Raw genomic sequence first — 26276 nt, 5'->3', positions numbered from 1 at the left:
CTGAAGGGTAAAGGAGATAACTTGTGAACAACGAAATCCGCGTAGACTAATCAAGACAGAATATTTAATTAAAAATACCAAGTTGCCTAAACAATCTCTCGAAGAACTGCTTCGAGCTAGACAAAAGTGGAATAAGACGGAAACGGTTGAGTTTGGACGGCGAGTGCAATTTATAGTTAGCGGCTGGAGACGGAGATGAGGCCGCAGTCGTCTAGCTTCTGGATTTTCTGGGCGATGTCGGGGTTCTTCATGTGTTCCACAGCCGCCTGAGGGTTCTGCTGATTTTTTCAGGAATCACTCACGCTAAAATTTTTGTTGAATTTGAGAAAGAATAAAATGTAGTGCAATTAGCGTCATCGCGCGAGCAGCTTATTTTTTTCGTCGAATTTTTAAAAATAAACTTTCCATAAAAATGTGTCCTTGTCGAATAGATTCGGGAGGAATCTTGAAATCGGGGAATACCGTATTCCGAATACGTTATTTGACTTTGAGGACTCGAAGACGACAAATTTGATTCCAACTCGCTTGCTTGAATTATCTTTTTCGGGATTTTATCATTTTTTCGTCAAGATTCAAGTTAAAAAAATTTTCCGCTTTACCGAGGAGTACTGTGTGTTTGATAGATCGATACTCGAAGCTACTGGCATAAAAAAGGCTCTTTTCAAGATTTTCTATATTTTTTCCGATGACTATTATCAATTATTATTAATAGACCTACTGCCATGGAAGAAATAAGGTCCATCTCGCCCTCAAGCCCGCAAATATCTTTGTGGCCCGAGACTTCATCACGGTAAGAAAACAATTCGGAGCCTTGGCGTGAAACTTTAACTTTTTCAGGTGAAAATCGGCGACTTTGGAAGCGCCCATTCAGTCCGGTCGGTGCAGCACTCATTGACGACTTCAAGCCAGGGTTCGGTATTTTGAATTCGTCGAAAAATTCGCCAATACACGCAGCGAATATGCTCTTTTCTTAAGCGAATGAGCGATTGTTCGCGAATCGCCAATTCGGGCGAATATTCGCTCGAAATTGAGCGTACAGCCCTGGATTGGCTGAACTCCAGGGCCGCGGGTGAGAAAAGGGCGGCGCCCGCGAGCTATAAGGTTATTTAGGCGGTGAAGATAAAATTATAGGCTGCGCAACGTCAAAGCCCGACCAATCAGAGCGCGCGGCAAAGCGAATATTTGAGAAATTCGCTGAATTTCTGAAAAATTCTCCGAGAAAATTCGTTTTCATTCGCTTTGAATATTCGCTCATTAGAGAATATTCGTAAACGAATAAATAGAAATTCAAATGAAAAACGAATAATTTCGCGAATTCAAAATACCGAACCCTGCTTCAAGCGGCGATGGAATCAAATGCACGCCCTTGTATGCAGCTCCAGGTAAGCGAATTATTCACTGTGAATATGAAAACAAAGAAACAAACCTTTTTACTAGAAATGCACAACAAGGAAGAAGACGCCAAAAAGTCCCCGCGATTGGATGTTTGGGGATTCGCCTTGATTTTACAGGTTTTTAAAAAAAGTTCTGGGAAATTAAAATGACGCATTATTTTCAGGAAGTGCTGACTTTGGAACATCCTTTCGGCCGAGTCGATGGTCGACCAGCGCTCACTGGAGAAATATGTAAATTTATTGGTTTATTTTTAAGCGGTTTATTTGGTTCTTTTTAGTGGCAAACATTCAAACTGGAAAACGGACGTCGCTGTTTGAAATCTTCGGCGAAACGGATGAAGTTGAAATGTTTGAAGTTCTCCTCGAAAAATGCACCAAAGTTGATAGGACCGAGAGGCCGAGAAATGCGATTGAGCTGCGAAATGAAGCTTTCTTCCTTGAATTCTTGAAGCGAATCGAAAATGGCGAGCAAGCGAGCAACATAGTTCCGTCTCCTTTTCCAAATGAAAATGACGAAGTTGAACGATTTAAAGAAGAGATGAGGCAAAAGGACAGGACGATTCAAGAACTGCGAAACCGACTCGCGAATTTCGATGAAATCAAGGAAGAAAACCAGAAAAAAGCCGCGATCATTAATCAACTACAAGATCGACTGAACACTTTCAACGAAATTATGGAAGATCGACTAAACGAAGAGAAGAAGCAAAAAGAAGAAGCTCTTGCCGCTCAAAATCGAGTAAGTAAAGCGAAAATGATTCCCGATTTTTGTCGCGATTTTTTCAAAAATAATCGCCCTTTTCAGAAATTCCTCGCCGAGATCTCAAAACTGAAGCAAAAAGTGGCAGAGCAAGAAGAAGACTTGAAAAACATTTTGGCTGAAAACGAGCGAAAAAATCAATTTGAAGAAAATTTGAGAATTGAAAATCAAAATCAGAAGAAAGAAATTGCAGATTTGAAGAGAGAACTTGACGAATTCAAAAACGAAAGACAAGCAGCATTCAATGAAGGGCAGCAACAAGGAAATGAGTTGGAGAAGTTGAGAAGAGAATTGGTGGTTGGCGGCGCGGGGCATTACTTTGAAGATGATAAAATGAAATCTTATGGTTATGGTGGAGTAAGAGATGCGATGGGAGAAGAAGAAGTGCGAAACATCCTGAAACTCCTGTCTTTGGGCGAAACTCAAATCAACTTGAAGAAACGGGAGTTTTTGATTTTTACGCGAAAAGAAAATTTCGAAAAAAAAATATCCGCGAAGTTTGCGAGTGCTCAGGAGTTTGAGGTGGCGGAGAATGGATGGAATCTTAAATTCCGAGGTGGTCGTCAGGGTTATGGAGGAGATGGTTGGCATCGTCTCGTGATCTGGAGCAAAGGTAAGAAATTAAAATTTCAATTTCTAAAATTCAATTTTAGACGGCGGAGTTCGATTCAAAGCGGTGGTGCAGGAGATTGATTATGAAAATGGAGAGCTGCTGAGCAGAGGAGAGGTAACAAGTGAGCCAGATGGACAGAAGCAGAAAATCAAAAGCAAGTACGGAGACTATCGTCACGGCTGCTTTGTAAGATACAACATCACTTTAAGATTCAAACTATTTTCTTCTTTTGATCTATTTTAACAATCTCTTGCAAAACAAGAAAAAAAAGAATAAAACTTTTTACTATGTTTACATGTATTTGTCTGTTTGTTTTGTTTTAAGTAGCAGACGTTATCATCTCAATAAAATAAATTTACATGAAGAAGAATATTTTCTTGTTTTTTCGTCCTCTTCTAGTAGATCATTCGCAGGCACAGCTGGTGGAAATAATTAGAGTGAGACCGGAGCGGGAATTGAGGGAGGAACAAGACGCTCGTCTTTTAGGAATTTGTAGGAAAAGATCACCTGTTTGAGGCTTTCATTTTGTAAAATATTAGTTTAGAAAAATAATTTATCAAATATACGAGCCTTTCCAGAACAATGACGAAAAGCGCCATGAAAAGAGGAGCCGCCATCATTACGTAATAATTCCAGAGCGTGTGCGTGCCCCAAAGCGGACCAAGAACCATTGCCACCTACAAATTGGCTTCTTTGATATGAAATTTGCGTACCTTTTGAAAGCTCATTCGAACTGCTTGAAGAGTCGCTTGTTTGTCTTGAGGAACTGTTTTAGACATTAATGACGCTGGAGGGACCAGCATGAAGGGCTAGAGTTTGTATTACTAAGGGATGAATTCTGAAAATACTGACAAGTGTAGCCAAGCAAAGCGCAAGAACTCCCATAAAAACAGGAAAGATCCAGGGAGCCCCGAAATATCCAAGAGGAAAAGTAAAGAAGCCGATGAGTTGAGCAGAACCGACGCCGATGGCTCCAATGAGCAGCGCTGTCCGATCCATTAATTTGACTTTTGAATGGCCTTGCAGAAGCATTAGCGCGATGTAGCCGATCAGGCAGCAGACACCGAGGTAGACGTAGCAGAGCGAGTTTTGTTGCGTCTCCCAGAGGAAGAATTTGTACGTCATCGGCGTTAGGGAAGCTTCCATTGCACTGAAAAATTGTCAACCGAAATCTGTCGATTGTAAATTACCTTTCTAAGAACATGACGCAGAATGAAGACATCATAATAACGACGAATTGTTCTGTTAAAGGACTGAACTTGACTGAACTAGTTGAAGTTTTGCCACTGCTGATGACATCGTTTTCTTCAGATTCGAGAAGAGGGGATGAAGGTTTGATCGCTTCTTTGTCTGATCGTTTTCTAAGCATGAAGTTTATAATTTTGAAATCAAGGAAGAATATTAAGATAACTTCTCAAAGACTTTAGTTTTGAAAGAGATCTTTGGTTATTAAAAAATACTTCAGTCGGTTAAATCAAGATTCCGAACCTCGGGCTGGCGCCTAGTGAATGATTTGAAACGGTCAGGCTAGTGTAGGGATTATCGATGAGCGAGCGAATTGATTCCATCAGAGCGGACCCGTCAACGGTGATGTTTTGAGCGCTTTTGGGGCTGAGGCCGGACTCCTCGGTGGATGGAAGCTCGAAGCCTTCCGCCGGCGGAAGACTTTCAGTAGAAGATCCTTCTACTGGCGAGGCTGGCTCTTGGTAGTAGGCGAGGAAGAGGAGAAGGAGCACTGTCCAGGAGCAGGAAAGGAACAAAGCGGGCATGTTGAATTCGTTGATGCGGATTATGTCATCGTCACAGCCCTCGGGCGTGGGGGAATTCACGCAGGTTGAGTTTTGCTTGAAGAATTGCAGAGCATTAGCACTGGAGTCTTCAGGGCACTCGCGGTTACAGTATAATGTGAAGTCGATTGAATTGTAAGCTGAATGGTTTCGGTAATCTTGGATCATAAATCTCGATTTCTGGTCGGCAATCTTGGAAAAATCAATTCTTACCTAGATTCAAAGCAGGTCCAAAAATAATGCCCATTTCTCTCGCAAGCATATGCCTTGAAAAAACCGCACTTCTATCTTTCGACGAGCAAGATCGCCCCAAAAATCCAAAAAGAATCGGTTCCAGCCCAGATCCAATGCCGGATAAAATTCGTGAAATGATGATGAATGGAAGTGAAGGAACACAAAGATACACAAGATTGCCAGCGAGGGAGCAGGAGATAGCAAAGAGGCCCATTATTCTTGAGCTTTGAAGGTAGTCGGCGAGTTTGCCGATGGGCGTAGCGGTTATTAGAGCTGCCAGGTTGACCATGGCGATGCATGTTCCAACCCAACTGGATTCGACGTTTATGCTCTTTTGAATTGTTTTTATTTTGAGAAAGAAATGATGGACTTACTTTTAAATGGCCATTCAGCGAGGGCAAAACAAGAACATATTCCATGCCAATAAAGAAAAACAGAAAATAAACAAGCACCTGAAAGAAAGAAATTTCAACCTTTCCCGCCATCTTCTCCTTTCTCTTTCTTTTTATTTTTGTCGAATTCAAAAAGCATTCACGACCGCGGATTCGATTTCATTTGTACTTTATTTTTTCCCCTGTCTGATCTCACAATGATTCAGAATTTTGAAAAGGGAGAAGGAGCAGCACTGAGTGGACAATAACTGATCATGAATAAGCATGTCCGAATCGATTGAAAGGCGAGACCGGGAGAAGACATCGAAATTATTGATCACTAGGGGGCAGTAGACTCAATTTCCCCAAGTGATGGTTATATAAGAATCATCAGCTGGTCGACTCAGGCAATCAATGATTTAGACTCATCGATTTTATGATGCTTCAAATTTAAAATTTTCAACACTAATTCGTCGTAAAATGGAAAATAAATTCCTGTTATTTTCCTACATTTAGTGTAACCCCAATTTTCCGATGGTTCTGTTACAACAACAGATTCAGGGGAAAAGGATTAAGGGTGTCCCCATGAATCTACGAAATAAAAATTGAAATTAGAAATTTGTTTAGTGAATCTATTCATAACCCCCATCAATTAATTTTAACAAAAGAACACCAGGGGCTAATCCTGTTAAAAAGTTCCAGCGTCAGCGGATTCCTAAACACACCCATTTTGAACTGCGCCGTTGGCAAAATCACCATCTCGGCTGTTTACGGTAGATTCCGATCAGTTCCGACTTTTTCTGATGAATTTGAAAGGACCTTGGACCACCCCAGTTGAATAATAGAGAAGAAAAGTCGTAAAAAACCGTTGAATTTTCGAATTCTTGAATTTTGAATTGAAAAATTGACAAACCTTGAAAATGACGGAGCGAATATTTGTTGATGTCTTCATCTCCCGGGAAATCTCTGTTTTCGTATTTTCGAGTTTTTCTTTTTTCAAACTTCTTAATATTTTCTCGCCTTTTCAGGTGCAAAGAGGGTCAACTCGTGTCGCTCAATTGAAGCTTCTCTCTTTTCCAGAGCTCGTCCAAAAATAGGTTAACGCTGAAGAAGGCGATGTTTTTCCTGGAGAGACGATTTTTTTGCCAGGTAGTGCTCAATAATAGGTGAAGTGAGTCATAAAAATGCGCCGCCTCGCGATAAATTGCGCGGCCTTCACTTTTGGGGTTTCTGACTGCTATCTGCCTTCTGAGATATCTTCTGAGCTGCTGATGGAAGAATAGGGTGTTATGTTCCCTCGGGGAAGGTTTGCGCCTGAGCGTCAGACAAGAATGTCTGTTATTCGAACACAAGAAAAAATATTCTGCGAAAAATGTCTCGAAAAGGGTAAATTATTCTCTGTATGGAAACTCGCCAAATATAAATTGTGCTTTATGCAAACGCGCTGCCCTTTGTTCGAAAAAATATTAAAAACGCACTTTCAGTTTTGAAATATTTCGTCAGAGAAAGAAACGATTCAATATTTCTGTCTTTTCCCTTTTTTTTCATGATTTATTTCAGCTTCAGACGGAAGGATTTTCTTCGAGCTCATTGAGATCCCAGTATCTTACAGTAGTGTCGTCGGATGCGGTGGCACAGCAATGACCGACTAGAGTCATGTCGAGGATTTGATCACGGTGACCATGGAGCGTGATGAGCAAATCGCCACTACGGCAGTCCCAGATTCTCAATTTTCCATCTAAGCATGTTGTTATCACCTAAAAATGGACCTTGGGGGGAATTCTTTTGAAATGAAAAATTGAAAACAACAAGAAAATATATTGCGCCTAAGGCCCTTCTCAAGACTGAAGGCCAAACATTAATACAAGATGCCCAAGATTGTCAATAAAACCAAGAGAATCGAGGCCAAGATTGTTCGTATCAGTATTACATAATGAAAACGCGCAATTATCAAATCAGAGGGCATATATGACGCTAAATTAAACAATTTTAGCCTGATTTTTGGATTTTTTCATCAACTATCTTAGACCCTAAATGTCGTTTTCTACCAGACAATCTTGAGAAAGGCCTTCATTAATTTCTCTTACCCGTGGTTTATCTCCTGGGCAAAACTTCACCCTATTGACTCCGTCTGGATGAAATAGCTTCAGTCGTATTTTCCTGTTTTCATAAATGTACAGAAATCCGGATAAACTCGCCGCAGCAAACAAATCTCCATTTCCACTCCAAATGTCGACCGCTTCGATCGGATGTGGCTCTTCTCCTTCTTCCTTTTTCTCATTCGCCTCCGGTTTGAAGTGATCCGCGAACTTGAGCCCTTCTGGAGTCGACACAAGCAGGCCAACAGTACAATCAGCGAAGCCGACGAGACTGTAGCTTTTTCCGACAACGAGCGAGATCGCTTCGTTCGATTTTCCCTGCGCCGTCGAAAGCGCTTCCTGCGTCTTGAGGTCGAAATTGCGAACTGATCCATCCTCGTAAAGCACAAGTAGCTGTTTATTGTCAGCGATAAACTCGCCAGCGCGACACGCGACCCCAACGGGACCTGTGTACATTTTGAAGTTGCCGTCTTTGACGTTGTACATGTAGATGTTCCCGTCCTCCAGAGCGACGAGGAGAGCGTTGGGAGCTACTGTATGGAACTTGACGAATCCGTAGCCGTTGTCGAAACCGCCTTCGTTCGCGCTGAAAACCATCTTCTTTTCTTTCAACGACCAGACCTTCACCTCGCCGGATAAGTCGGCCGAGGCGACGAGGGAAGAGTCGCAATTCCAAGCCAAGGCGAAAATCGTTTCTAAAAACACGAACGTCTACAGGGGAAACTGCTTCTGTCTGTATCTGTATGTGCTGTTGTGTCTGTAAACAACAAACAGCTTCGCACGCCAAGTCTGGGGAAGAATAACAGCCTACCTTTGTGTCCAAAAAAGGCAATCATGAGTTCGCCATTGGTCGTGTCAACAACAAAGCCACGGTCATCCTCCGCACCAGTTGCAACATAACGACCACACGGGCTGGCCATGACGACTTGAACGGGCTGCGAATGACGGTCGAAGATGTACGTCGCTGAAAACAATCGATTGAAGAAATCTTTATCAAAACTCAGCCCTACCATTTTCAATTTCCTCTCCATCATTTCCATACTGAGCGTCTCGGTCTCCATCATCCGCTTCGTCCATTTCTCCGTCGGAATCCATCGGCTCCTCACCATCATCTTCAAAGTGAACCTCTTCAAATTCCTCTCCTTCGTGTTCCATTCTAAAATTCTTTCATCATTTTTGATCCTAAATTTGAAAAATCTAGAATTCAGGCTTGATCCATTTGAACTGATTGAGCAGGGGTTTCCGACTTTTTCGGCCGATGACGGTTTTGTTTAGCGTTGTTAGGTCTCGATGAACTATTTGGATTTCTATTGGAGCTAGAATTGTTTTCATTCCTCGATTCTTCATTTCTTGGTTTTGGTTTTCTAGGGCGTCGATTTTGTTGACTTTGCTGATTTTTTGGTTTCTGAGATGAACTTTCTTCTTCATCATTCTCTGGCCGTGGAGGTCGAGGTCTGTTATTTTGTCTGTTTTTTCTTTTTTCGAGATTTCGAGGAGGATGGTTCCGTTGTTTTTGACTATCCGTACCACTTTCTTTCTGTTCATCATTTTTATCCGTACAATTTTGTCGGCGGCGGTTATTATTTGGCCGTCTGTAGTTTTTTCTATGATTTTCCTTGGTCACTTCCGGCCTTTTCTCAACTACTGGATTCTCCGTTTTTGGTTCTTCTTGCTGAACTTCGTCTTCCGTTACTGGAGGAGGAACAGGATCACGCGTCACTATTAATATGCCTTCATTTTCGTCCCAATGTCCTCCTGCATCAATTTGTCTCTGAAAACTTTTCGAGAACTTCTTCTGTTTCTCGATCGCCATCGTCGCAAATTTATCCATCAATTGGCTTTCCCGGTTGCTGATTTTTCGTATCCTTGGTTTGAATTTAAGAATTTTCCGTTTTGGAATATGGACAATTATTCGACAGGTTGGGCAAAAAACTTGCTCTGGTTTCTTGTGATCCTCGGGCAGGGACTTGTTCTCCTCGCAAATTGTCTGCAAGGAACTCTTCCAAAACTGCCAAAGACAGTCTCGATGGAATAAATGATAGCATTCAAGCTTCTCGCTTTCTTCGAACGATTCAAACTCCTCCAGGCAAATGGGGCACTCTCCATCGGGAACTTCATTCATATTCGAAATTTCATCGCGAATGGCGTCGACGATTTCGAACAAAGAATCCTCCGCTTCGACCATTTCTTTCACAATTTTATCCAGTTGAAGCTGCCGCTCGTTGGTTAAACCTTTGCAGCGAGAGATGGAAATTGCCTTTTCGTCATTTTGAGCCTCGATTTCGATCGTACAAGATAACCGTTTGTCTTCGTCATTTTCAGACTCAGAAATTGGTTTTCAAATGGATTTAAGAAAAAGAAGCCATAAAGATGAATTCTAACGAAGCAGTTGGTCTAAATTCTCGTTACAGCTCTTCCGGACCCTAGCACATATATATATTACTATCAGGACTTGTTGCCTGAAATTTTGACTGTGATCAGAGGAGATCACTCGTATTCATGAGATTAAGGCTAGGGTGGTCGATTTTGGCCAAGTCTCAGGTTCTTTTTTTGACCCGCATTTTTGGATTCCTCGGAAAATTTGGAGCAAAAAACTCCTTATGCACTTTTTGGCTATCTCTACTCGATCTCCCGGAAATTGCGACTAAAGCTGCAGAAAATTAGTGTATTTTGAAAGTGAACCAAATATTTTGAAATTTCAACCCTTTACAATAGTGGCATATGATACATTTTTGGAAAGCTAACTCTAAGGACATTCATTTAGGGTAGGGCTTGTGGCGTCTAGGCTATGCCCGCAGGGCATTTCATAGGAATGAATAGTCAAAAATAGTTACCTTGGTTTATTGAAAAATTTTCTAAAGAAAAAATGATCAAATAAAAAAAATCTTCTGTAAATTTTAAGATTAGGGTCTAAGAAATCGAAAAATAGTAAGAGTTGATAGGACCATAATGCAAACTTTGGAGTTTTGGAGCCTTGAAGATGGGCTATTTTCGCGATTTTGGCCGAGATGCCAACTTTGAAGGCACCGGAAGTGGCTTTTTTCTTTGGATGACGGAAAAAGCTTCTGTAATTCATAAGATCTAGGATGGATCTCTATTTAAAGCTATTATGGGGTACTCTGGCATTCACAAGTCCAGAGTTTATGAGCCCTGCTTTGGGCCAAATCGACCACCCTAGCCTTAAACCTACCCTGGGATACTTTTAATTCTGGGGCAGCATCGAAATTTTAATAAAATATGTTCAAAAGCGTTTACTTTTGAAGCTATCGATTTATGAGGGGCAGTATTTCAGAAGTTCTTCGTCCTTACAAGTGAACTCCTCTGATCACAGCCAAAATTTCAGGCGACACGGCCTGAGTAGTGTAAATAAAATCACCCTTTTTGGGAGAAATTTTCATCAACCATATCGTTAGAATCAATTTTTATGGCTTCTATTTGATTTTACAAAGCTAGAAAAACACACTATTTACAAAAAAAAATATAAATTGAAAACCAATCTGAAGGAAAAATTTCAAGCTTCAATTTCACTCCATTTTCCAAATTTTTGATTTCCGTTTCTTCGAAAATCGCGACAAACGATTCGAGCTCTTCTTGAAGCTCTTCAGACAAAAACTCCATGATTTTACTTTTGAACTCTGAATACTGATTTTCCTTTATTTTCATTATAAAATAAAACAGAAGTAGAATTTTCGCAATCTAATTATCAGACTTATGATAGGATGATTGAACAAAAAAACAGAGGAAAGAAGCGACGAAGGAGTAAGGTTAAAAGATTATTAATTTTTGTCGTCTAGCAGAGCCCAGCTCTAGAATTCGGGGCTCGATAGTAGAGTCATATATGAAGTTTGAAGAATATACGATTTTTATATGGTTACGCATGAGCAGGCGGCTGGTTTTTACAAAAAAATGGAGGCAAACGCCACGAATCGTCAAAATTCTAGCGACAAAAATGGTGTTGGTGGCAGTTTTGTCGCTGATTGGCCGATAAGCTGAGTCGACTCTTCTGATTGGCTAAAATGTTTAGCGAATCCGAATTTTAGATTTTCAACTAGCTAATCAGAAACGTCGATTCTCCCTTTCGGCCAATCAATGACTGAATTGCCGCCCACGCAAATTTTGTCGAAAAAATTTTTCGCGCGGGTTATTTACCTCCAAAATGGCGAATGTTTTTCAGGATGCTTTTTTGAATGAAATTATAAATTTAACCAATAAGAAAATTAGAAATAAGATATTGCACATGGTGGAACGAAACTATTGAAAGATCGACTTTTAACTGGTTTGCGTGAGGCCAGCTAGCATGCCGGCGCGCATGAAATACTTGGACATCAGTTGGCGAACTTCGACGGGACATTCGATGATAAGCAGGTCGCACAGAAGCTTGTGAATTGTAGCAGCGTGGATGGCGAATTTCTAGAGCAAATTTAGGAAAAGCGACAAAAGATCGATTTTCAAAAATTCGATGAGACAGCGACATAAATTTTGTCGCATATCTGATCGCGCTTTTGCGACATTTTTCGACCAATCAGAAGGACAAAAATCTTTTTGGCCATTTTTGTCGCTTCCTTAGTTATAATTGATGCGAATGCGATTTCCTACCTGAGAGTTAAGGGATAACACTCCATTGATAACTTCTTGCGTTAGTTGCCAAGAATGGTAAGTTGCGTTTTGAAGGACAGATTTTAGAGCCTGAAAAAGCAATAGAGGATGAAGGAGGAAAGAAAACTTACAAAGCTACAGCTTTCTTTGAGTTGATTGTGCACCCTTTCCGCGAATTCATCATAAGAAACGAGCTGGAAGAGCAACTGTAATTGCCGAATGCAGGCTTGTTGAGAAGTGTGAGGAGCGCGGGCTTTTGCGCCAATGTCGCCTAAGAGCTCGCAGAGCTCGAAGAGAACCCAGCCGGGAGCGGAAAGACTTTCTAATTTTTCATCCGTTTCCTAAAAAAGAAGTGTTAGGAAAAGGTTTTCTTTTGGATTTCTACAGCTAAGATCTGGGCTAAGCACTGCTTAGTAAGCAGCCTGTGTAGAAAACCTGAGTCAGGGTCCTGAAAGAAAATTCTCATCAACGCTCTTTCAGAATCCTGACTCATGTTTTCTACAAGGCTGCTGGGCTCAGGCTAAGATTCCAAAGAATTTTTTTAATACCAGCTCAATTTTGATAAAAAATTTTACCCAAAAATAACATAATTCATTTCGAAAGTGGTAAAATGAAGTTATGACCTGAAAGGTGAACATTTCATTATTAGAAGGACATCATCAAAAAGAATTCAAAATATTTACCGAAGGACTTCGTTTGGCCTTTTTAGTCGTGTTCAAGACTGCTTCAATCGCATGAACGAGCTCTTTTTCGACCATTCGTTGAATTTCCGGCTGTCCGGAAAGATCGGACTCGGATTTGATTCTTCTGAAGCAGTTGAGGAACTCTTTCCACTCTGCTTCGTCAAACACCGCCTTTGTGAAGGAGTTTTTAGCGCTAGAAATTTAAGAAAATTCACCTGATTTGCGAGGACAAGATTTTCAAGGCAGTTGCAGGATCCTTGGGCGAGTTGGGGGGATTTTTGCTTGATGCACCAGACCAAATGGTTGTGCATGTCTTTTAACAGCAGTGGGGCGAGCGTCGAGTAGTAGTACGAAAACACATCGCAGACGGCGAAAAGAGCGTGGTGGCAAGTTGTGTCCATCCATTCCCGCCGCTCGACGGCTTCTGGCAACTTCAACCCGTCGAAAACGCGGAATAAGACGTTGAACAAATCTAGTGGAAAAATCATGGAAAAGGGCTTGGGAAAGGGTTACTGACCTTCCCACCAATTTGGTTTGAAATTTCCACCATGGGATTTGATCAGCTCGAACATAACAGTCAGCGCTCTCGTCCTCACATCCAGTTTGCATCGACTAGAATTTTCAGTAAAAAAACAAGCGCTAGAATGTTCGTAAGAAGCGTTAGTGTTGTCTGTGATTTCTTGTTACAAAATATAGACATGGAAATTCTTAATTCAAAAGCTGTTTTTCAAGTTTTGAGTGTTTGAGCTTCGAAAGCTTCATTTTTAATATGCATGAAGCTTTCAAACAGTTATTACTGTGCTTACTCTTCGTCTTTGGTCCCTATCGGTGTCCTGATTTCAAATTTGAATAAATACAATAGCAAGATTTCAAGCGCTGAAATTGAAGAGCCATTTATTTAACCTGATCACTGCGGAAAGCTCAAACATAAGCGGAAACCAGCCTCTGAGCCAAACTCGATCGCCCAGTGGAATATTCGAAATATCATCTCCTGACAAGCTTTCGAAAGCTTTCTGATTCGCGGCAATGTGATCAGCAACAACTCTGATAAGCCTAATCGCCTCCATGGACGTATCTGGAAACTGCGGGTTGCACGCGAACTCGGACAAGCACTTGACGCAGTCTTGTAGGTATGGCGCTAGAATTCCCCAATTTCGAACAACAGTTTGGTTCGCAATCAAAGTTGTAGTTGTGAAAGCGAGTTCGACAATCGCTTCTCGGTCGGATCCGGCGGCGATTCCAAGGACGCCGAAGACATTTTTCCAACCAGAGCGGATGTTGTGCTGGTTGGAGTCGACAAGTTGCGCGATGCAGCGAAGAACGAGGTCCTAGTTGGGTTTTGAGATGGTCGAATCGGGCTTGAAAACTAACCTGATTGGCAAGTGATGTAGTACGCTTCATGATCGTTTCAAACGGACGGAGGAAATCATTTTGGAACTTGTAATTGGGCAATTCTCCTTTTTCGAGATATTTTATCGACAGTTGGCGGAGGGAATCAAGGGCGAAGGCAGCGATTGACTCTGAAAGAAATAATTGAAAAAGAAAAAGCAAGATTAAAAGTCTCACCATCTTCTGAGCAGCCAGTTTTGGTGAAATGCTCGCCAAGGACGGACCAAACTCGACTCCATTGAAGACGAATACGGCCCATGTTGTAGTACGAAATCTCCACCAATTTTGTCAACGAATACATTCGTGGGGGACTTTGCTTCAGCTCATCTGCGGACACCTACAAAACGATCAGATAAAAAGGAAGGAAAAAGAGTTTACCTGACAGAGCGCTCTGGTGAAATCAACAATTGCTTCACCATTCAACTTGCAAGATTCAGCGAATATTTTGTCCACAGCAACAACGACCGATTGAATCGAGGTCTCCGCCAGGGATCGTTGAAGATCATGTGATTTATCTCCTCCTGCTTCCTTCACACCAGTGCCGATGTGCTGGAGGAATTCTAGCTGCGAAATGCAGCGTAAAACTTCCGCCCAAGTTGTTCCCAAGTAATTACCGTCCGTGTAAGCGACCATAATGAGAGTTTTGATTGCGTCGATATTTTTCGTTTGCATTTCTTGAACTCCTGAAGTCTGCTGAAGGAGCGAAAAGCGCGAAAGAATTCCTATAAAACTGTCTCGTTCCAAGTCTAATCTGAAGATTCCTGAGAGGCGGATGGCGCAGCGAACTCCATCAAGAACCAGGGAGACGATTTCTTTCTGACTTTGGTATTGTAAGAGAAAGGAAAATGCGGCGAGAGCAGGTCGCCAAACCATCTTGAACATTGGCCTGACATGCTCGGAATGCGAAGTAGAAACGAAAGTTGCTGTCACGTGACTTACAGCTTCCATCAACGCCTTAGCTGTAGTCGCGATGGATTCCATCTCCGACTCGTAGATTTTCTTCCGGAGCTTATCAGTCATTGTTGCATTTTCGGGAGCATGATGCTGTTGTTTCTTGAGCGAAATGGGCTCTTCCTTGATTTCGTTGTAGATTGCCGTCAAGTAATCTGGCGGCAAGTCGGAGTCGTTGTTGATTCCGCGATTCATTTTGATGTAATCTTCGACGGTCATCTTTTTCTTGACCTGAGCGGAGTGTAGATCTGTTGTCAGCATAATTATACTATAAGCTTTTCACGGGGTCGTTATTTTGAACTCTCTGTTTGCTAAATAAGGATTAAAGTGACCCCTTTCCTAAAACGTAAGCAGCATCGGCAGAAGCAAAAGTAGCATTTTCAGGATTACACTGTACATAACGAGCGGCTAGTTTTTCCATTAGTCTATCAATTTTCTGCGCTTCTCCAGGCAGCCTAAAGCCTGAAAGGAACTTCCTAATTGCAGCGACGAAGCCAAGCTGCGAGAAATCGAGCAAATCGACGTATGCATGCATGATGTTGATGTTGTATTGGTCTCCTTCGCCCAGGAGTTCTCCGATGGCGTCTGGGGATAATCGCTCTTCGCGGAGGAGGAATTTACCGATTTCTTTCGGGTCGTCTTTCGTTACATCAAGCTCGATGAACGCTTTCAACCCTTTCTTTGGCTTTTTGTTGAAGAGGGCAATGGCGGCTTCGAGCTTTGCCTTGTGACTTTTTAGCCTTTCCAGTTGCTCGATCATTTGGGACTCGCCCTGTTTGTAACCAGAATCGCTATTGTCGGAAGTTGATGTTACCCCATTTGTGTCAACTTCGAGTGTGTCTACTTCGCTTGCGGATCTGAACTCTTTGCCCATGATGGACATTTCCGAGTGTGGATTGATGTACAAATCACGGGACCACTCGGCCATGCATTTCAAAATATTCACCAAGCAATCAAGCGCTTTCATCCGAATTATCGACTCCTCTTCAAAATCTTCCGCTTTTCTCGTTTTTGTCTGAACCAGTCGGGCTAAGTTGCCGACCAGTCTTTCGAAGATATTCGCAGCGTTGATGTCGCAATCATAGTTGACATAAAGATCGACTACTGATTGACTGTCGGCGCAAATCCTCGCTAAGGCCTCAAGAACCAGCGCTCTGTGGACAAACGTAGAACTGGGACTTTCAATGATGCTCAAGAAAATTTCCTTGAAGAAAACTTCGATTTGGGCCTTCAAATGCGTCTTGAAGCCGGACAAGAGGCTCAAGAATATCGCCAAACTGAGTTCAAAAACTTCTGGGACCGTTGAAACGCCGTTTTTGGAAAGAGCGACGCAGAGATATTGTTTGATAGCATTTGAGAAGGTTGCATTCCGTCGAAACTCCGGCCCAGCGTTTTGAAGAACGGATAGGATCAATTGAAGAGATAAAACTTTGGATCGAAGCTCTGGCGATCGAGGATCGGGAGGACCATCTGCCAGAGGTTTCATGGAAAGTTTGCATAACGATCGAAAGACGAGAAATGCGTCTTTTTGGAGAACGGCGAGGTTGGTTTTCTTTCGCGTTGCCCGGAGAATCGCCAGATCTAACGCGTACTTGGCGATTGATTCCGAGCTATCGTCGGAAGAGTTTTCTAGTAGCTTTTCTTCTTCCTGAAAATTGGTTAAAAGTTGGCCCTGGATTTAGGAGAAGATAAATGGGGATAAGGATAAATTATAAGTGTTTTACCTCTGCAGGGTTAATCAGAATATATTTCTATTTTGCGATTATAAGAGAAGAAAAGATGAAGCTCTCGAACCTGAATGTATTCAATTTCTTCCAAGGCAGCCGTCTCCATTCTCGAAAACACCAATGACAGGATTTGGGTTAATGTCGCTCTCGCAGTAGTTTGATTCACAAGCGATTTTGAAGCCAGGTGAATGTTGTAGATCGTCCTCACCGAGTTCAGCAGCGTAGTTTCATGAACGGCGATGTGGTTGGAACTAACAGCTGTAAGAAGCGCCTTGATGATTTGAAGCTGTACGTTTTCGTCTGTATTGACTCCTTGGAACGCGTCCGCGACGGATAACAAAACGCGATCAATCGCCAAACGATTTGGATTCTCCTCGTCTGGGTCGGGCGTATTTCCGAGATACTGCGCGTGCGCTAGAACTTTGCAAAGCGTGTCAATGGCGACAATTTGAATCGACGGGGATTTCGACTTGCAGCCGAGTTCGAGTGTGCGAATCGCGATTTCCGCATGGCGAGAGGATTTTTGCTGAAGATCTTCTTTTTCGGGATTTTGATCGGGATCTTTGAGGCGGAGCAGGGCAGAAGAGGTTTCTTTTTTCAACTCCGCATTGTGGCTAAACACGGGTTTTTAGCGGAAAAAGAAACTAAACCTTGGCTCAGCAACCTGTGAAGAAAACCTGAGTCAGGATTTGAAAGATCTTCAATGTAAAGCCACGGAACGGCTCTTTGGACCCTAACTCAGGTTTTCTACGCAGAGTGCCGAGCCAAGGATACAGTATGAAGTGGCAGTACCTTCTTTTCAATTCGCGATCATTCGAAATTTTCTCCAAAGCTTGCTGAACGGAAAACATCTTCGATTATTCTTTTTTTCTTGAATTTTCCGTTTTCACAATTCTTCGATTTCAATTCAATTTTCGTCTCTTTCTTGTTTTTCCTATCGAATCATTTCTAAAAAGAAAACTGAGAAAATCTCTTGAGAAAAAAATCTTAGAAGGAAATTTTCTCGAAATTTATTATTATTGCTTTTTGAAAAAACAGCGCTAATTTTGGCCCCTGGGCCGGATCAGTTCAGCAGTTAAAAGCGGTCAACCTTGACTATCCAGGAATTCTGAAAAAACTGGTTTTTGGAGGGAAAATTTTCAGAAGAAAAATTAAAATTGAAATTTTTTTTAGAAATTTGTTGATGAATTTTTACTGAAGAAAATTGATATTTTTCTTAATAAAAATAAAATTGAGAAAATCAGAAATAATTGAGTTTCTAGGGCTTTCTCGTAAATTCTGGAATTTTTGGTTTGTCGGAAAAAGAAGCGATTCATTGGTCGGAGCGCGCTGACTCATTTTTTCTCGATTTTTTCGATTTAGAATTCTTTCTCACTTTTATTCTTGACACTTTGCCAGGAGTATTTTTCATGAATTAGAGAAAAGTTTGATTGAAATGAAATGACGCGAAGAAAGAAGATTTTTGAAGATCGCTCAGTCAGAAGTTGACTGATCAATCATCGATCTTTTTGATTGAGTTTTTCTAAGAAAATTACTCATTTTACAACAAGAAAGTTGTGATTTTCCGCGCTTACCCTCTTATTTATAAAAGTAGATTAAACTCAAAACTCGTTGATTTCAGAGAAAGTCGTGTTACAGAAATGAGCGCGGACGCTTTGAAAAACGAAGGAAACGAGCTTCTCAAAAAGAACGATTTGGATGGAGCCATCGGAAAATATACCGAAGCGATCGCCTTGAATCCTACAAACAAGGTCTTCTACTCGAACCGATCAGCCGCCTTCGCGAAAAAGAGTGAATACCAGAAAGCTCACGAGTAAGAATCCACCGTTATTCTCTATCTCTAATCTTTCTTTTCTAGCGACGCAGTGAAAGCAATTGAACTTGAGCCCACATGGCCAAAAGGCTACTCGCGGAAGGGAGCCGCTTTGGTCGGATTGAACCGACTTGAAGAGGCGAAAATCGCTTACGAAGAATCTCTCAAGCTCGACCCCAACAACGCCGCGACAAAGACCGAAGTTGAGAACCTCAAGAACAAACTCTCCGGCCCCGGCGGTTCGCAGCCGATGGGAAATCCATTCGGCGGAAATCCGGCTGAAATCTTTCAAAAGTTGGCGACCGATCCGCGAACGAAGAATTACATGAGCGATCCTTCTTATTTGCAGATGCTTCAGGAGCTTTCTGCCAATCCTTCCAATGCCATGAAGGTAGAATCACAAAATTTTCATAATTCATTGCAAGTTATCATTATTTCCGCCCTAAATTGTTGGTAAAGCTCTTGATGATCGACCCTATATTGTCAATTTTCAGCCAATCAGAGAAGGGTGCAATTATTTCTAGTGCCAAAATCGACATTCTTGGGCTTGATTTTTGATATTTTATTAATAATTTTGGACCCACAAAAATCAGTTTTGTGAATAATCTTGAGGAGATCTTTCTATATTCTTCGTTGTTTCCTTTCATCATCATTTCTTTCAGCACATGGGCGATCCTCGAATGCAAGCGACTCTCCAAGTCATGTTCGGAATCAACCTCGGCGCCGATGACCAAGGCAATCCCGTTGTCAACCCCACTGCCGACAACAAAGCTAACCAAGAAATGCCCAAAGGTCCAAAAATGTCCTTCGACGACATGGACACCGACTCCGGTCCTTCCGAGCCCAAGCAGTCCAAGCCAGAGCCAACGCCTTCGAAATCCCCCGAGCCAGAGCCAGTACCAATCGACGAAGAAAAAGAAGAGGCAAAACGAGCCAAGGCGGCTGGAAATGAGTTTTACAAGAAGAAAGACTTCGACAACGCTGTCAAGAACTACAAAAAGGCTGTCGAGCTCGATCCGGCTGAGATGATTTACGTCAACAACTTGGCCACCTGCTACTTCGAAATGGCCAAGACCGGCAAGATCGACAACTACGACCAGTGCCGGGAATACGCGTTGAAAGCCGTCGATGTTGGTCGAGAAAACCGAGCAGATTACAAGACCATTGCCAAGGCTCTCAAACGAGTTGCCATGTGCTACGAGAAGGAAAAGAACTTTGATGATGGTAATCTTCTAGCTAAAGATAGGAGAGTCTTACTTGTTAATTTTAGCCATCAAGTGGTACAACAAGTCGCTCTCCGAGCACCGAGAAAAGGACACTCTCCAGATAGTTCAAAAGGTAAAGTCATCCCTCTTCTTTTCTACTCAGTCTAACCTAAATCTAGCTTGAAAAACAAGCGAAGGAAGCAAAGCGAGTGGCCTATTTCGATGAAACGAAGGCCCAGGAAGCAAAGGACAAAGGAAACGAGTTCTTCAAAAAGGGTGCTTTCCCAGACGCGATCAAGTCGTACGAGGAAGGGCTCAAGCGAACTGCTGATGGAGACTGCGTAAGTTTCAACCTCTCTTTCATAAAATGATGAAGGATTTAAGGACATGAAAGCGAAGCTCCTTTCGAACAGAGCCGGCTGCTACGCGAAGTTGATGGAGTTCCACCGAGCGCAGAAAGATTGCGAAGAGGCGCTCAAGTTCAAGCCCGACTTCGTCAAATGCTGGATCCGAAAGGGCTCCGTTTTGGAAGCCCAGAAACAGCTCGACAATGCCCTCGAGTCCTACAGAGTAAGTGGAAGATTTATTTACGAGAAAAAAACGATTCTTCTTTAGAAAGCAATCGAACTCGACCCCAACGCCAAAGAAGCCCAGGACGGCATGAACAGAGTGATGTCGCTGAAGTACGCCGCCAGAAACGACCCCGAACAAGTCAGAGCCCGTGCGATGAATGACCCAGAGATCCAGGCGATCATGGGCGACCCATCGATGAGAATGATCCTCGAACAGGTAAATTTATAGGCCAAAGGGGAAGATCTGGGCTCGGCAAACTGTGTCAGGAACAGACACAGGAACAGGAAAAAAAATTTCTGTCCCATATTTTACACAGGTACACAGGTCAGGAAGCAAAAATATCCTGATTTTAGACAGGTACTCAGACAGGTTTTTTTACACAGCTTATCAAACAGGTTACACAGGTCAGGGCCTGCATGAACAGGTCTGAGCAGGTCAGAAAACAGGATATTTCTGAGAAAAAATATTACAAGGAAACAAAAAGACGCGAATTTATCGGATATTTTGATTGTTGAACTCCTTTTACGTCTTTCGCTATTGATTTCTTTAAACATTTTCCCTGACTTATGCGGTTCCTGACCTTGTTACACGGGAACCCGTCTACGGTCAGGACCTGAGCGGGAAACACAGGCCTGTTTAAGACAGAAACAAGAACAGGGACAGCTAAAGAAAATTTTTTCCCCAATTTTACACAGGTACACAGGACATGCCCAAATTATTACCCGATTTTACACAGGTACTCAGACAGGTTCCCCAAAAACAGGAAACAGGACCTGTGACAGGTTTATACACAGCTCAGTTTGCCGAGCCCAGGGGAAGATATGGGCAAAAAACTGCTATTGTATGTCGAAGATTACCGATATAATTTCGAAATCCGGCCCGATATTGCCGATGTTCGGATTTCTCAACTAAACCCCGGTTTCAGATGCAGCAGAACCCTCAAGCGGCGATGGAGCACATGAAGAACCCCGACATTGCCCAGAAAATCCAGAAGCTGGTCGACTGCGGTCTCATCTCCGTCTCCAGCCGCTAACTATAAATTGCACTCGCCGTCCATACTCAACCGTTTCCGTCAATTCCCACCTTTGTCTGGCTCGCAGCAGTTCTTCCAGAAGAGATTGTTTAGGCAATTTGGTATTTTTAATTAAATATTCTGTCTTGATTAGTCTACGCGGATTTTGTTGTTCACAAGTTATCTCCTTTACCCTTCAGCTTCAGACGACTTTTTAGAGACAATTTTGATTTGCAAAGTTCAATAAAGAGCCACAAACATGGAAGTTCAAGCTTTTCCCAAAAATTCTCGACTGACGATTTCGAGAAAAGTATCTTGCGTCGTTTTTCATTCGCAGGGACGAGGTGTTTTACAAAGTTCATCGGAGTGTCAAGATTCATTATTTCCAATTATTAACCAGCTCGTTCATCGGAGATAAAATATCGGTGATCTTCGGAGTCCACATTCTGAAACGAATCTTTGATGTGTCGGAGATAACTCTCGCTGATAACAACAACTCGGGAGAAAATTCATTTTTATATTTCATTCGAAAAAGAGAGCATGTGTTATTAAAAGATGATTTTTAAAAAACTTTTTTCAATTTCATCGCTGTTTCTAGTAGCAAAGGCGACTCATTTCAGAGCAGGAAGCTTGCAGTTTAAAAAGGATGAAAACGGGGTCCTCAGAGTCACCAGAACAGTTGGCTGGCGGCGATACTTGGCTGGCTGGGGTAGCAATGGGTGTGACGATGACGACATGGGCAAATTGAACCCGAAGAAAATCGCGAACGGACGCGACGGGCACAAAAACTACTACATGCCGCTCGGAGAGACTGACGTTCAAACAAGCTGGCTGGCGAACCCCAAGACCGTCTACTACGAGTTGCTGCAAATCGAAAAGAGTAGCTCTCTGACGAATGACGAGCATTTTTGCTTTGGAAAGACCTTCGACGAAGAGCTGCCGTCCCAAGTCGTTGGAAAGTCCTTTACGATGACGAACGGCTATGTTTGGGAAGCTGCGACGGTGACAATCACGCACGACAACGGCAACAACGGGCAGGGTTACTACCAGTACACGGCACATGTCTACGAGTACGACAACAACTCGCCGCAATTCGAGAACCCCGCGATTTGGTGGATCATGGACGGATGCGACGGGCAGACTTACTATATCACGCCACAGGATCCGGACGGGGACGAAATCATCTGCAGGTGGTCGACCAAGGAAGAAGCGTCGTTTCTAGCCAACGACAAAGAAGGAATGGATGTCGGAGGAACAACTCACTGGCCAATGACACAACTTACTCTCGATACTGCTGCCTGCGCGGTCACATATCATCCCGAGGAAGACAATGGCGGAGGCAACAAACCGATCGCTGTTCAAGTTGAAGATTTCGACGAAAACGGCGGCATCAAATCCTCCGTCCCGTCGGTTTTTCTTGCTCGAGTGTTCACGCCGGACATGGACAGAAGACTCTTGGACGCGCCTTTCACTGTAACAAACAGGAGAAAAAGAGACACAGGGGAGCATCATCACGAGGAAGAAATAAAAGCCTGGAACGACTGGAAGCCGAACATCCGACTCCAGCCGCGAAATACTGACCACTGCGACGGCCTGCCCGTCTGGATTCCACCGACGCCTCCGAACGAGTCTTTGTTGATTTACCAGGCAACAGTCTCGTACTATCAAGTCTGGGCGGCTCGTTTTCTCTTCGAAGGGGAGTACTACACAACAGTCCATCGCGCTCAATTCTCCCTTCCCGACGGGATGAGCTGCACGAAACTGCGAGAAGACGGCACTGCCACGTGCATTTGGACGCCGACCGTCGAACAAATCGGCTTGCACACGGTCTGTGGACTTTGCTACGACGTTTTCGAGCGACCAAGCGAAAGGAACTGCGTAAAAATCGAAGTAATTTACCCAGAGGCGCCAGTCGAGAATCCATGCAACACAACGGCGATAATAACCAAAGAAAAAATGAAAGCATACGAATTCAATGGACAAAATATCATTAAAGCTTCGTGAAGGGATCTCATCTTGTTTAATGAGCATTTTCTTCTTGACGAAATTATTAACAGATTTGAGACCAATCAGAAGTCCGCTTTTTGTTGATCGGCCAATCAAATTTTCGAAAATAATGGCGCTCTTAAAATCAGTCTTTTCTGGCCGGTTAATATTTTGATTTGAATTTTGACGAAAAATGATAAAATCCCGAAAAGATAATTCAAGCAAGCGAGTTGGAATCAGATTTTGTCATCTTCGAGTCCTCAAAGTCAAACAACGCATTCCACGATTTCAAGATAAAATCTTACGGCGATCGGGACGTTTCCGATCTACCGAATCTATTCGACAACGACCCTTTCACTTATTATCAATTCGACCAAGCCTGTGGAATGAACGAATCTCCGCAACTCATCGAGATTCGCTCGACAGAAGCCGGCGACGAAAATAGGCCTCGGAAGATTCTCTTTGACTTCATCGAGCTGACCATTTATAGCGATACTCTGAGCCTCCCACGGGCAAATCTCTCTGACGAAAAATGGGCTGACTTCGCAGACAAAACGCCAGTCTTCCAATACAATCAGATGTATCTCCTCATCGGCGACGAAAGAATTCAGGCGTTTCAAAATCCTTCCAAGACTGGATCCTTCATTTTCAAATCAAGTTCCGGCAAAATTGTCACTTCGCTAATGACGCTGGAGTTTCACTCGAAGCATTTGAAGCTGTCAAAGTTATCGGTGAATTGGCTGGAATGCGAAATTACTGGCAAACTGAACCCGTCGATCACTTCCGGAACAATCGTCAACCCGGCAGGAAGCACGCATCCAATCTGCTACCGATATTCAGGAGAAGACAGCTTCGACGAAAACTCTTACACAGGAGAGCATTGGAACGAGGCAATTCTGCCGGGGTTCTTTAATCCAGTCGCAGACTCTCATCCAGACAGAAAGTACAATTTCGTCGTCGTCAAAAAGAGCAGTGGCGATTTCTCGAACTTCGCCGAGGTGCAAAACGCCTGCTCCCAGTTTGGGATGAGCTTGGTTTACCCTTACAACGCCGCGGCGAATGCATTCTGGCTGGACAGACTCAATGAGCAGCAATCATCGCTCCCCGGATTGCGCCTCATGATAGGTCTGATCTACACGCTTTTTTCGACGAGTTCTGGAGCACTTGTTCCTTCGGAAAGCGCGCTTCCAATCACCGACGACGCAAATGATCCGAATGGCTACGTGAATTTTGAGGGATTGAGCTACCAGCAGGCGTTTACTCAAATGAAGACCAATGGTAAGCAATTCATCATGGACTCGAGCACGGGGCAGTGGGTCGCTTTTGCTTCAGTTCCGGCTGGAATGGACGCGACTTTTTGCTTCAAAACAGAAGAAATCACCACGACTTGTTCCGACTCGTTTTGCGACAATATTGATGTCGGCCAATACGAGTGCAGCTGCCCAGATGATGGGAGTACGCTGGTCACCGAGCTGGGCGTGGACAAGTGCGTCGATCCTACTCCACCTTGCGATGTCGATGATCCGTGTGTTCCCCCAGCTGTTTGTAGAAACGTCTTTGACTCCTCTTTTTGCGAGTGCCCTGGCGAGGGTGTGACTGAGTTCCTTTCTTCTGACGGGATTTCTTGCGAAAGCATTGACCCATGCTCGTCCGGCCTGCATCTTTGCGAGCATCCGAGTTTGCAGTGCGTGCCGACTGATATTGATGGAGAATACACTTGCGAGAACACTTTCGAATGTCCCTGCGACATGGACTGCTTAAAGCCCCAATGCCTCGATCTAGCTGACTGTTCTGGACTCGGCTCTGTAACTTGGTGTCCCGAAATCGACTGCACTGAAATTGGAACTTACAAGGGACAGTACAGATGTCCAGTTGGAAAGGGCGGTCTTTGCGCCAAACCAGATGACTGCGAATTCGATTGTTCTACAATCGGGCCTGGATGGAAGTGCCTCAAGGAAAAGTGCCAAGCATATGGAGACTGCTCTTTCGAGTGTCTTAGAATCGAGGACAAGGGTTGCCAAGAAGGCAGAGATTGCAAAAATATTCAGGATTGCTGTCCTGTTTGTGGAAAACATTCAGGAATGGATAAATATTAAGTTTGTTTTTTGATTTTCTGAACGGATGTTTTTTTTCAATATTTTTTATTCAGTCAGCATAATTTAGAAGCATTTAGATTGAACAATTTTTTAATTTTTTTAGCGAATCGGAATATGCCTCAAGAAGAAAAATAGGCTTTTGCGGAAGGTATGTTTTCAGTCTGCAGCTTGATCGGCTACATCGAGCTAATGCTTTTGCGAGGCCACTCCAAAGTCAAGCTAATGGACCTAACAGCGCTGCTCGTCGAGGCCGTCGGGTCCGTTCTGCTCAACTAATCGGCTTCTTCACTTTTCCTCTTGGCTACTTTGGGGCGCCCTGGATCTTTCCTGTTTTTATGGGTGTTCTTGCCCTTTGCTTGGCTACACTTGTGAGTGGTTTCAGAATTCATCCCTTGCTCATAGAAATATTAGCCGTTGATGCTGGTCCCTCCAGTTTCATTAATGTTGAAAACAGTTCCTCGAGACAAACAAGCGACTCTTCAAGCTGTTCGAATGAGCTTTCAAAAGGTACTATCCCTCAACTAAGGGGCTAACCAGACTTAATGATTTTGATTCGTGCCTCAACTAAAAGATGTTCAATTTCTAGGTTGCGATTGTTCTCGGTCCACTTTGAATTATTGGAATTTCTTAATGATGGCGGCTCCTCTTTTCATGGCGCTTTTCGTCATTCTTCTGGAACGGCTCTTCAATTTTAGAAATTATTCTCAAAACAAATATTTTACAAAATGAAAGCCTCAAACAGGTGATCTTTTCCTACAAATTCTTAAAAGACGAGCGCCTGGTTCCTCCCTCGCCTCCCGCTCCTGTTTCACTCTAACCATTTCCACCAGCTGTGCGGCGAATCACCTCCAAGAGCAACAAAAAAAAAGAAAATATTCTTTCAAATGAAATTTTTTTTATTGAGATGATAACGTCTGCTACTCAAAACAAAACAAACAGACAAATATATTGTAAACTAAAGTTTTATTCTTTCTTTTTTTTCTTGTTTTG

The 26276-nt window shown here is 43.0% G+C and overlaps 6 protein-coding genes across 7 annotated transcripts in view; 3 read left to right on the top strand and 3 right to left on the bottom strand.

Moving 5' to 3' along the window:
• The first annotated feature begins 1378 nt into the window (after positions 1 to 1378).
• On the top strand, positions 1379 to 3007 carry LOC145702148 (uncharacterized). The gene is made up of 5 exons (XM_081779357.1): positions 1379 to 1511; positions 1559 to 1625; positions 1673 to 2130; positions 2197 to 2764; positions 2805 to 3007. The coding sequence occupies exons 1-5, from the start codon at positions 1407 to 1409 to the stop codon at positions 3005 to 3007; spliced, it is 1401 nt and encodes a 466-aa protein (XP_081635483.1). The 5' UTR covers positions 1379 to 1406.
• A 40-nt stretch (positions 3008 to 3047) lies between these two features.
• LOC145705347 (uncharacterized) lies at positions 3048 to 6558 on the bottom strand. The gene is made up of 9 exons (XM_081782809.1): positions 6070 to 6558; positions 5160 to 5237; positions 4765 to 5116; positions 4253 to 4691; positions 3955 to 4125; positions 3617 to 3914; positions 3478 to 3573; positions 3341 to 3441; positions 3048 to 3272 (listed from the first exon to the last, which is right to left on the bottom strand). The coding sequence occupies exons 1-9, from the start codon at positions 6106 to 6108 to the stop codon at positions 3197 to 3199; spliced, it is 1650 nt and encodes a 549-aa protein (XP_081638935.1). The 5' UTR covers positions 6109 to 6558; the 3' UTR covers positions 3048 to 3196.
• A 135-nt stretch (positions 6559 to 6693) lies between these two features.
• On the bottom strand, positions 6694 to 9120 carry LOC145705351 (angio-associated migratory cell protein-like). Its single transcript, XM_081782814.1, has 4 exons — positions 8266 to 9120; positions 8067 to 8219; positions 7244 to 7950; positions 6694 to 6913 (listed from the first exon to the last, which is right to left on the bottom strand). The coding sequence occupies exons 1-4, from the start codon at positions 8408 to 8410 to the stop codon at positions 6719 to 6721; spliced, it is 1200 nt and encodes a 399-aa protein (XP_081638940.1). The 5' UTR covers positions 8411 to 9120; the 3' UTR covers positions 6694 to 6718.
• Positions 9121 to 10894: 1774 nt separating this feature from the next.
• Positions 10895 to 17549, bottom strand: LOC145705345 (brefeldin A-inhibited guanine nucleotide-exchange protein 1-like). The gene is made up of 13 exons (XM_081782806.1): positions 17394 to 17549; positions 16669 to 17215; positions 15207 to 16522; positions 14302 to 15142; positions 14101 to 14260; positions 13906 to 14054; positions 13438 to 13862; positions 13052 to 13146; positions 12750 to 13006; positions 12535 to 12705; positions 11983 to 12192; positions 11852 to 11941; positions 10895 to 11665 (listed from the first exon to the last, which is right to left on the bottom strand). Exons 1-13 carry the CDS (start codon positions 17450 to 17452, stop codon positions 11525 to 11527), a joined length of 4461 nt encoding a protein of 1486 aa, XP_081638932.1. The 5' UTR covers positions 17453 to 17549; the 3' UTR covers positions 10895 to 11524.
• Positions 17550 to 18203: 654 nt separating this feature from the next.
• Positions 18204 to 26276, top strand: part of LOC145705346 (stress-induced-phosphoprotein 1-like) — a 74519-nt gene continuing 66446 nt past the window's right edge. The window contains exons 1-8 of one of the 2 annotated variants that reach the window (XM_081782808.1): positions 18204 to 18414; positions 18460 to 18805; positions 19077 to 19638; positions 19685 to 19752; positions 19799 to 19960; positions 20004 to 20189; positions 20235 to 20408; positions 21118 to 21263. In XM_081782808.1, the coding sequence (XP_081638934.1) occupies positions 18242 to 18414; positions 18460 to 18805; positions 19077 to 19638; positions 19685 to 19752; positions 19799 to 19960; positions 20004 to 20189; positions 20235 to 20408; positions 21118 to 21225 (1779 nt within the window). In that variant the 5' untranslated portion in view covers positions 18204 to 18241 and the 3' untranslated portion in view covers positions 21226 to 21263. Of the gene's footprint in view, positions 18415 to 18459; positions 18806 to 19076; positions 19639 to 19684; positions 19753 to 19798; positions 19961 to 20003; positions 20190 to 20234; positions 20409 to 21117; positions 21481 to 26276 lie in introns of those variants that run through there. The other variant, XM_081782807.1, reaches the window with a different exon arrangement.
• Positions 21940 to 26246, top strand: LOC145702147 (uncharacterized). Its single transcript, XM_081779356.1, has 4 exons — positions 21940 to 23094; positions 23403 to 25654; positions 25698 to 25793; positions 25873 to 26246. The coding sequence occupies exons 1-2, from the start codon at positions 21940 to 21942 to the stop codon at positions 25284 to 25286; spliced, it is 3039 nt and encodes a 1012-aa protein (XP_081635482.1). The 3' UTR covers positions 25287 to 25654; positions 25698 to 25793; positions 25873 to 26246.

The sequence above is a fragment of the Oikopleura dioica genome, chromosome PAR (genome assembly GCF_907165135.1).
Source record: "Oikopleura dioica chromosome PAR, OKI2018_I68_1.0, whole genome shotgun sequence".
In the NCBI taxonomy this organism is placed as follows: domain Eukaryota; kingdom Metazoa; phylum Chordata; class Appendicularia; order Copelata; family Oikopleuridae; genus Oikopleura; species Oikopleura dioica.
The sequence above is the reverse complement of the archived record's forward strand: the minus strand, read 5'-3'. Positions and strand labels throughout refer to the sequence as shown.

Excerpts from the sequence above, each read along its gene's own strand:
- LOC145702148 (XM_081779357.1), top strand. The coding sequence starts at position 1,407 with ATGAAAACAAAGAAACAAACCTTTTTACTAGAAATGCACAACAAGGAA. Across the intron at positions 1,512-1,558 it reads GATTCGCCTTGATTTTACAG|GAAGTGCTGACTTTGGAACA; the intron begins GTTTTTAAAAAA and ends CATTATTTTCAG. Across the intron at positions 1,626-1,672 it reads AGCGCTCACTGGAGAAATAT|TGGCAAACATTCAAACTGGA; the intron begins GTAAATTTATTG and ends GGTTCTTTTTAG.
- LOC145705347 (XM_081782809.1), bottom strand. The coding sequence starts at position 6,108 with ATGAAGACATCAACAAATATTCGCTCCGTCATTTTCAAG. Across the intron at positions 5,238-6,069 it reads TTCGCTCCGTCATTTTCAAG|GTGCTTGTTTATTTTCTGTT; the intron begins GTTTGTCAATTT and ends TCTTTCTTTCAG. Across the intron at positions 4,692-4,764 it reads TGGACCTGCTTTGAATCTAG|CTTACAATTCAATCGACTTC; the intron begins GTAAGAATTGAT and ends GAAACCATTCAG.
- LOC145705351 (XM_081782814.1), bottom strand. The coding sequence starts at position 8,410 with ATGGAACACGAAGGAGAGGAATTTGAAGAGGTTCACTTTGAAGATGAT. Across the intron at positions 8,220-8,265 it reads TGGAGAGGAAATTGAAAATG|CGACGTACATCTTCGACCGT; the intron begins GTAGGGCTGAGT and ends GATTGTTTTCAG. Across the intron at positions 7,951-8,066 it reads TGCCTTTTTTGGACACAAAG|AAACGATTTTCGCCTTGGCT; the intron begins GTAGGCTGTTAT and ends TCGTGTTTTTAG.
- LOC145705345 (XM_081782806.1), bottom strand. The coding sequence starts at position 17,452 with ATGTTTTCCGTTCAGCAAGCTTTGGAGAAAATTTCGAATGATCGCGAA. Across the intron at positions 13,863-13,905 it reads CTACATCACTTGCCAATCAG|GACCTCGTTCTTCGCTGCAT; the intron begins GTTAGTTTTCAA and ends AAACCCAACTAG. Across the intron at positions 13,007-13,051 it reads CAAACCAAATTGGTGGGAAG|ATTTGTTCAACGTCTTATTC; the intron begins GTCAGTAACCCT and ends TTTTTCCACTAG.
- LOC145702147 (XM_081779356.1), top strand. The coding sequence starts at position 21,940 with ATGGGCAAATTGAACCCGAAGAAAATCGCGAACGGACGCGACGGGCAC. Across the intron at positions 23,095-23,402 it reads GGAACTGCGTAAAAATCGAA|ATAATTCAAGCAAGCGAGTT; the intron begins GTAATTTACCCA and ends AATCCCGAAAAG.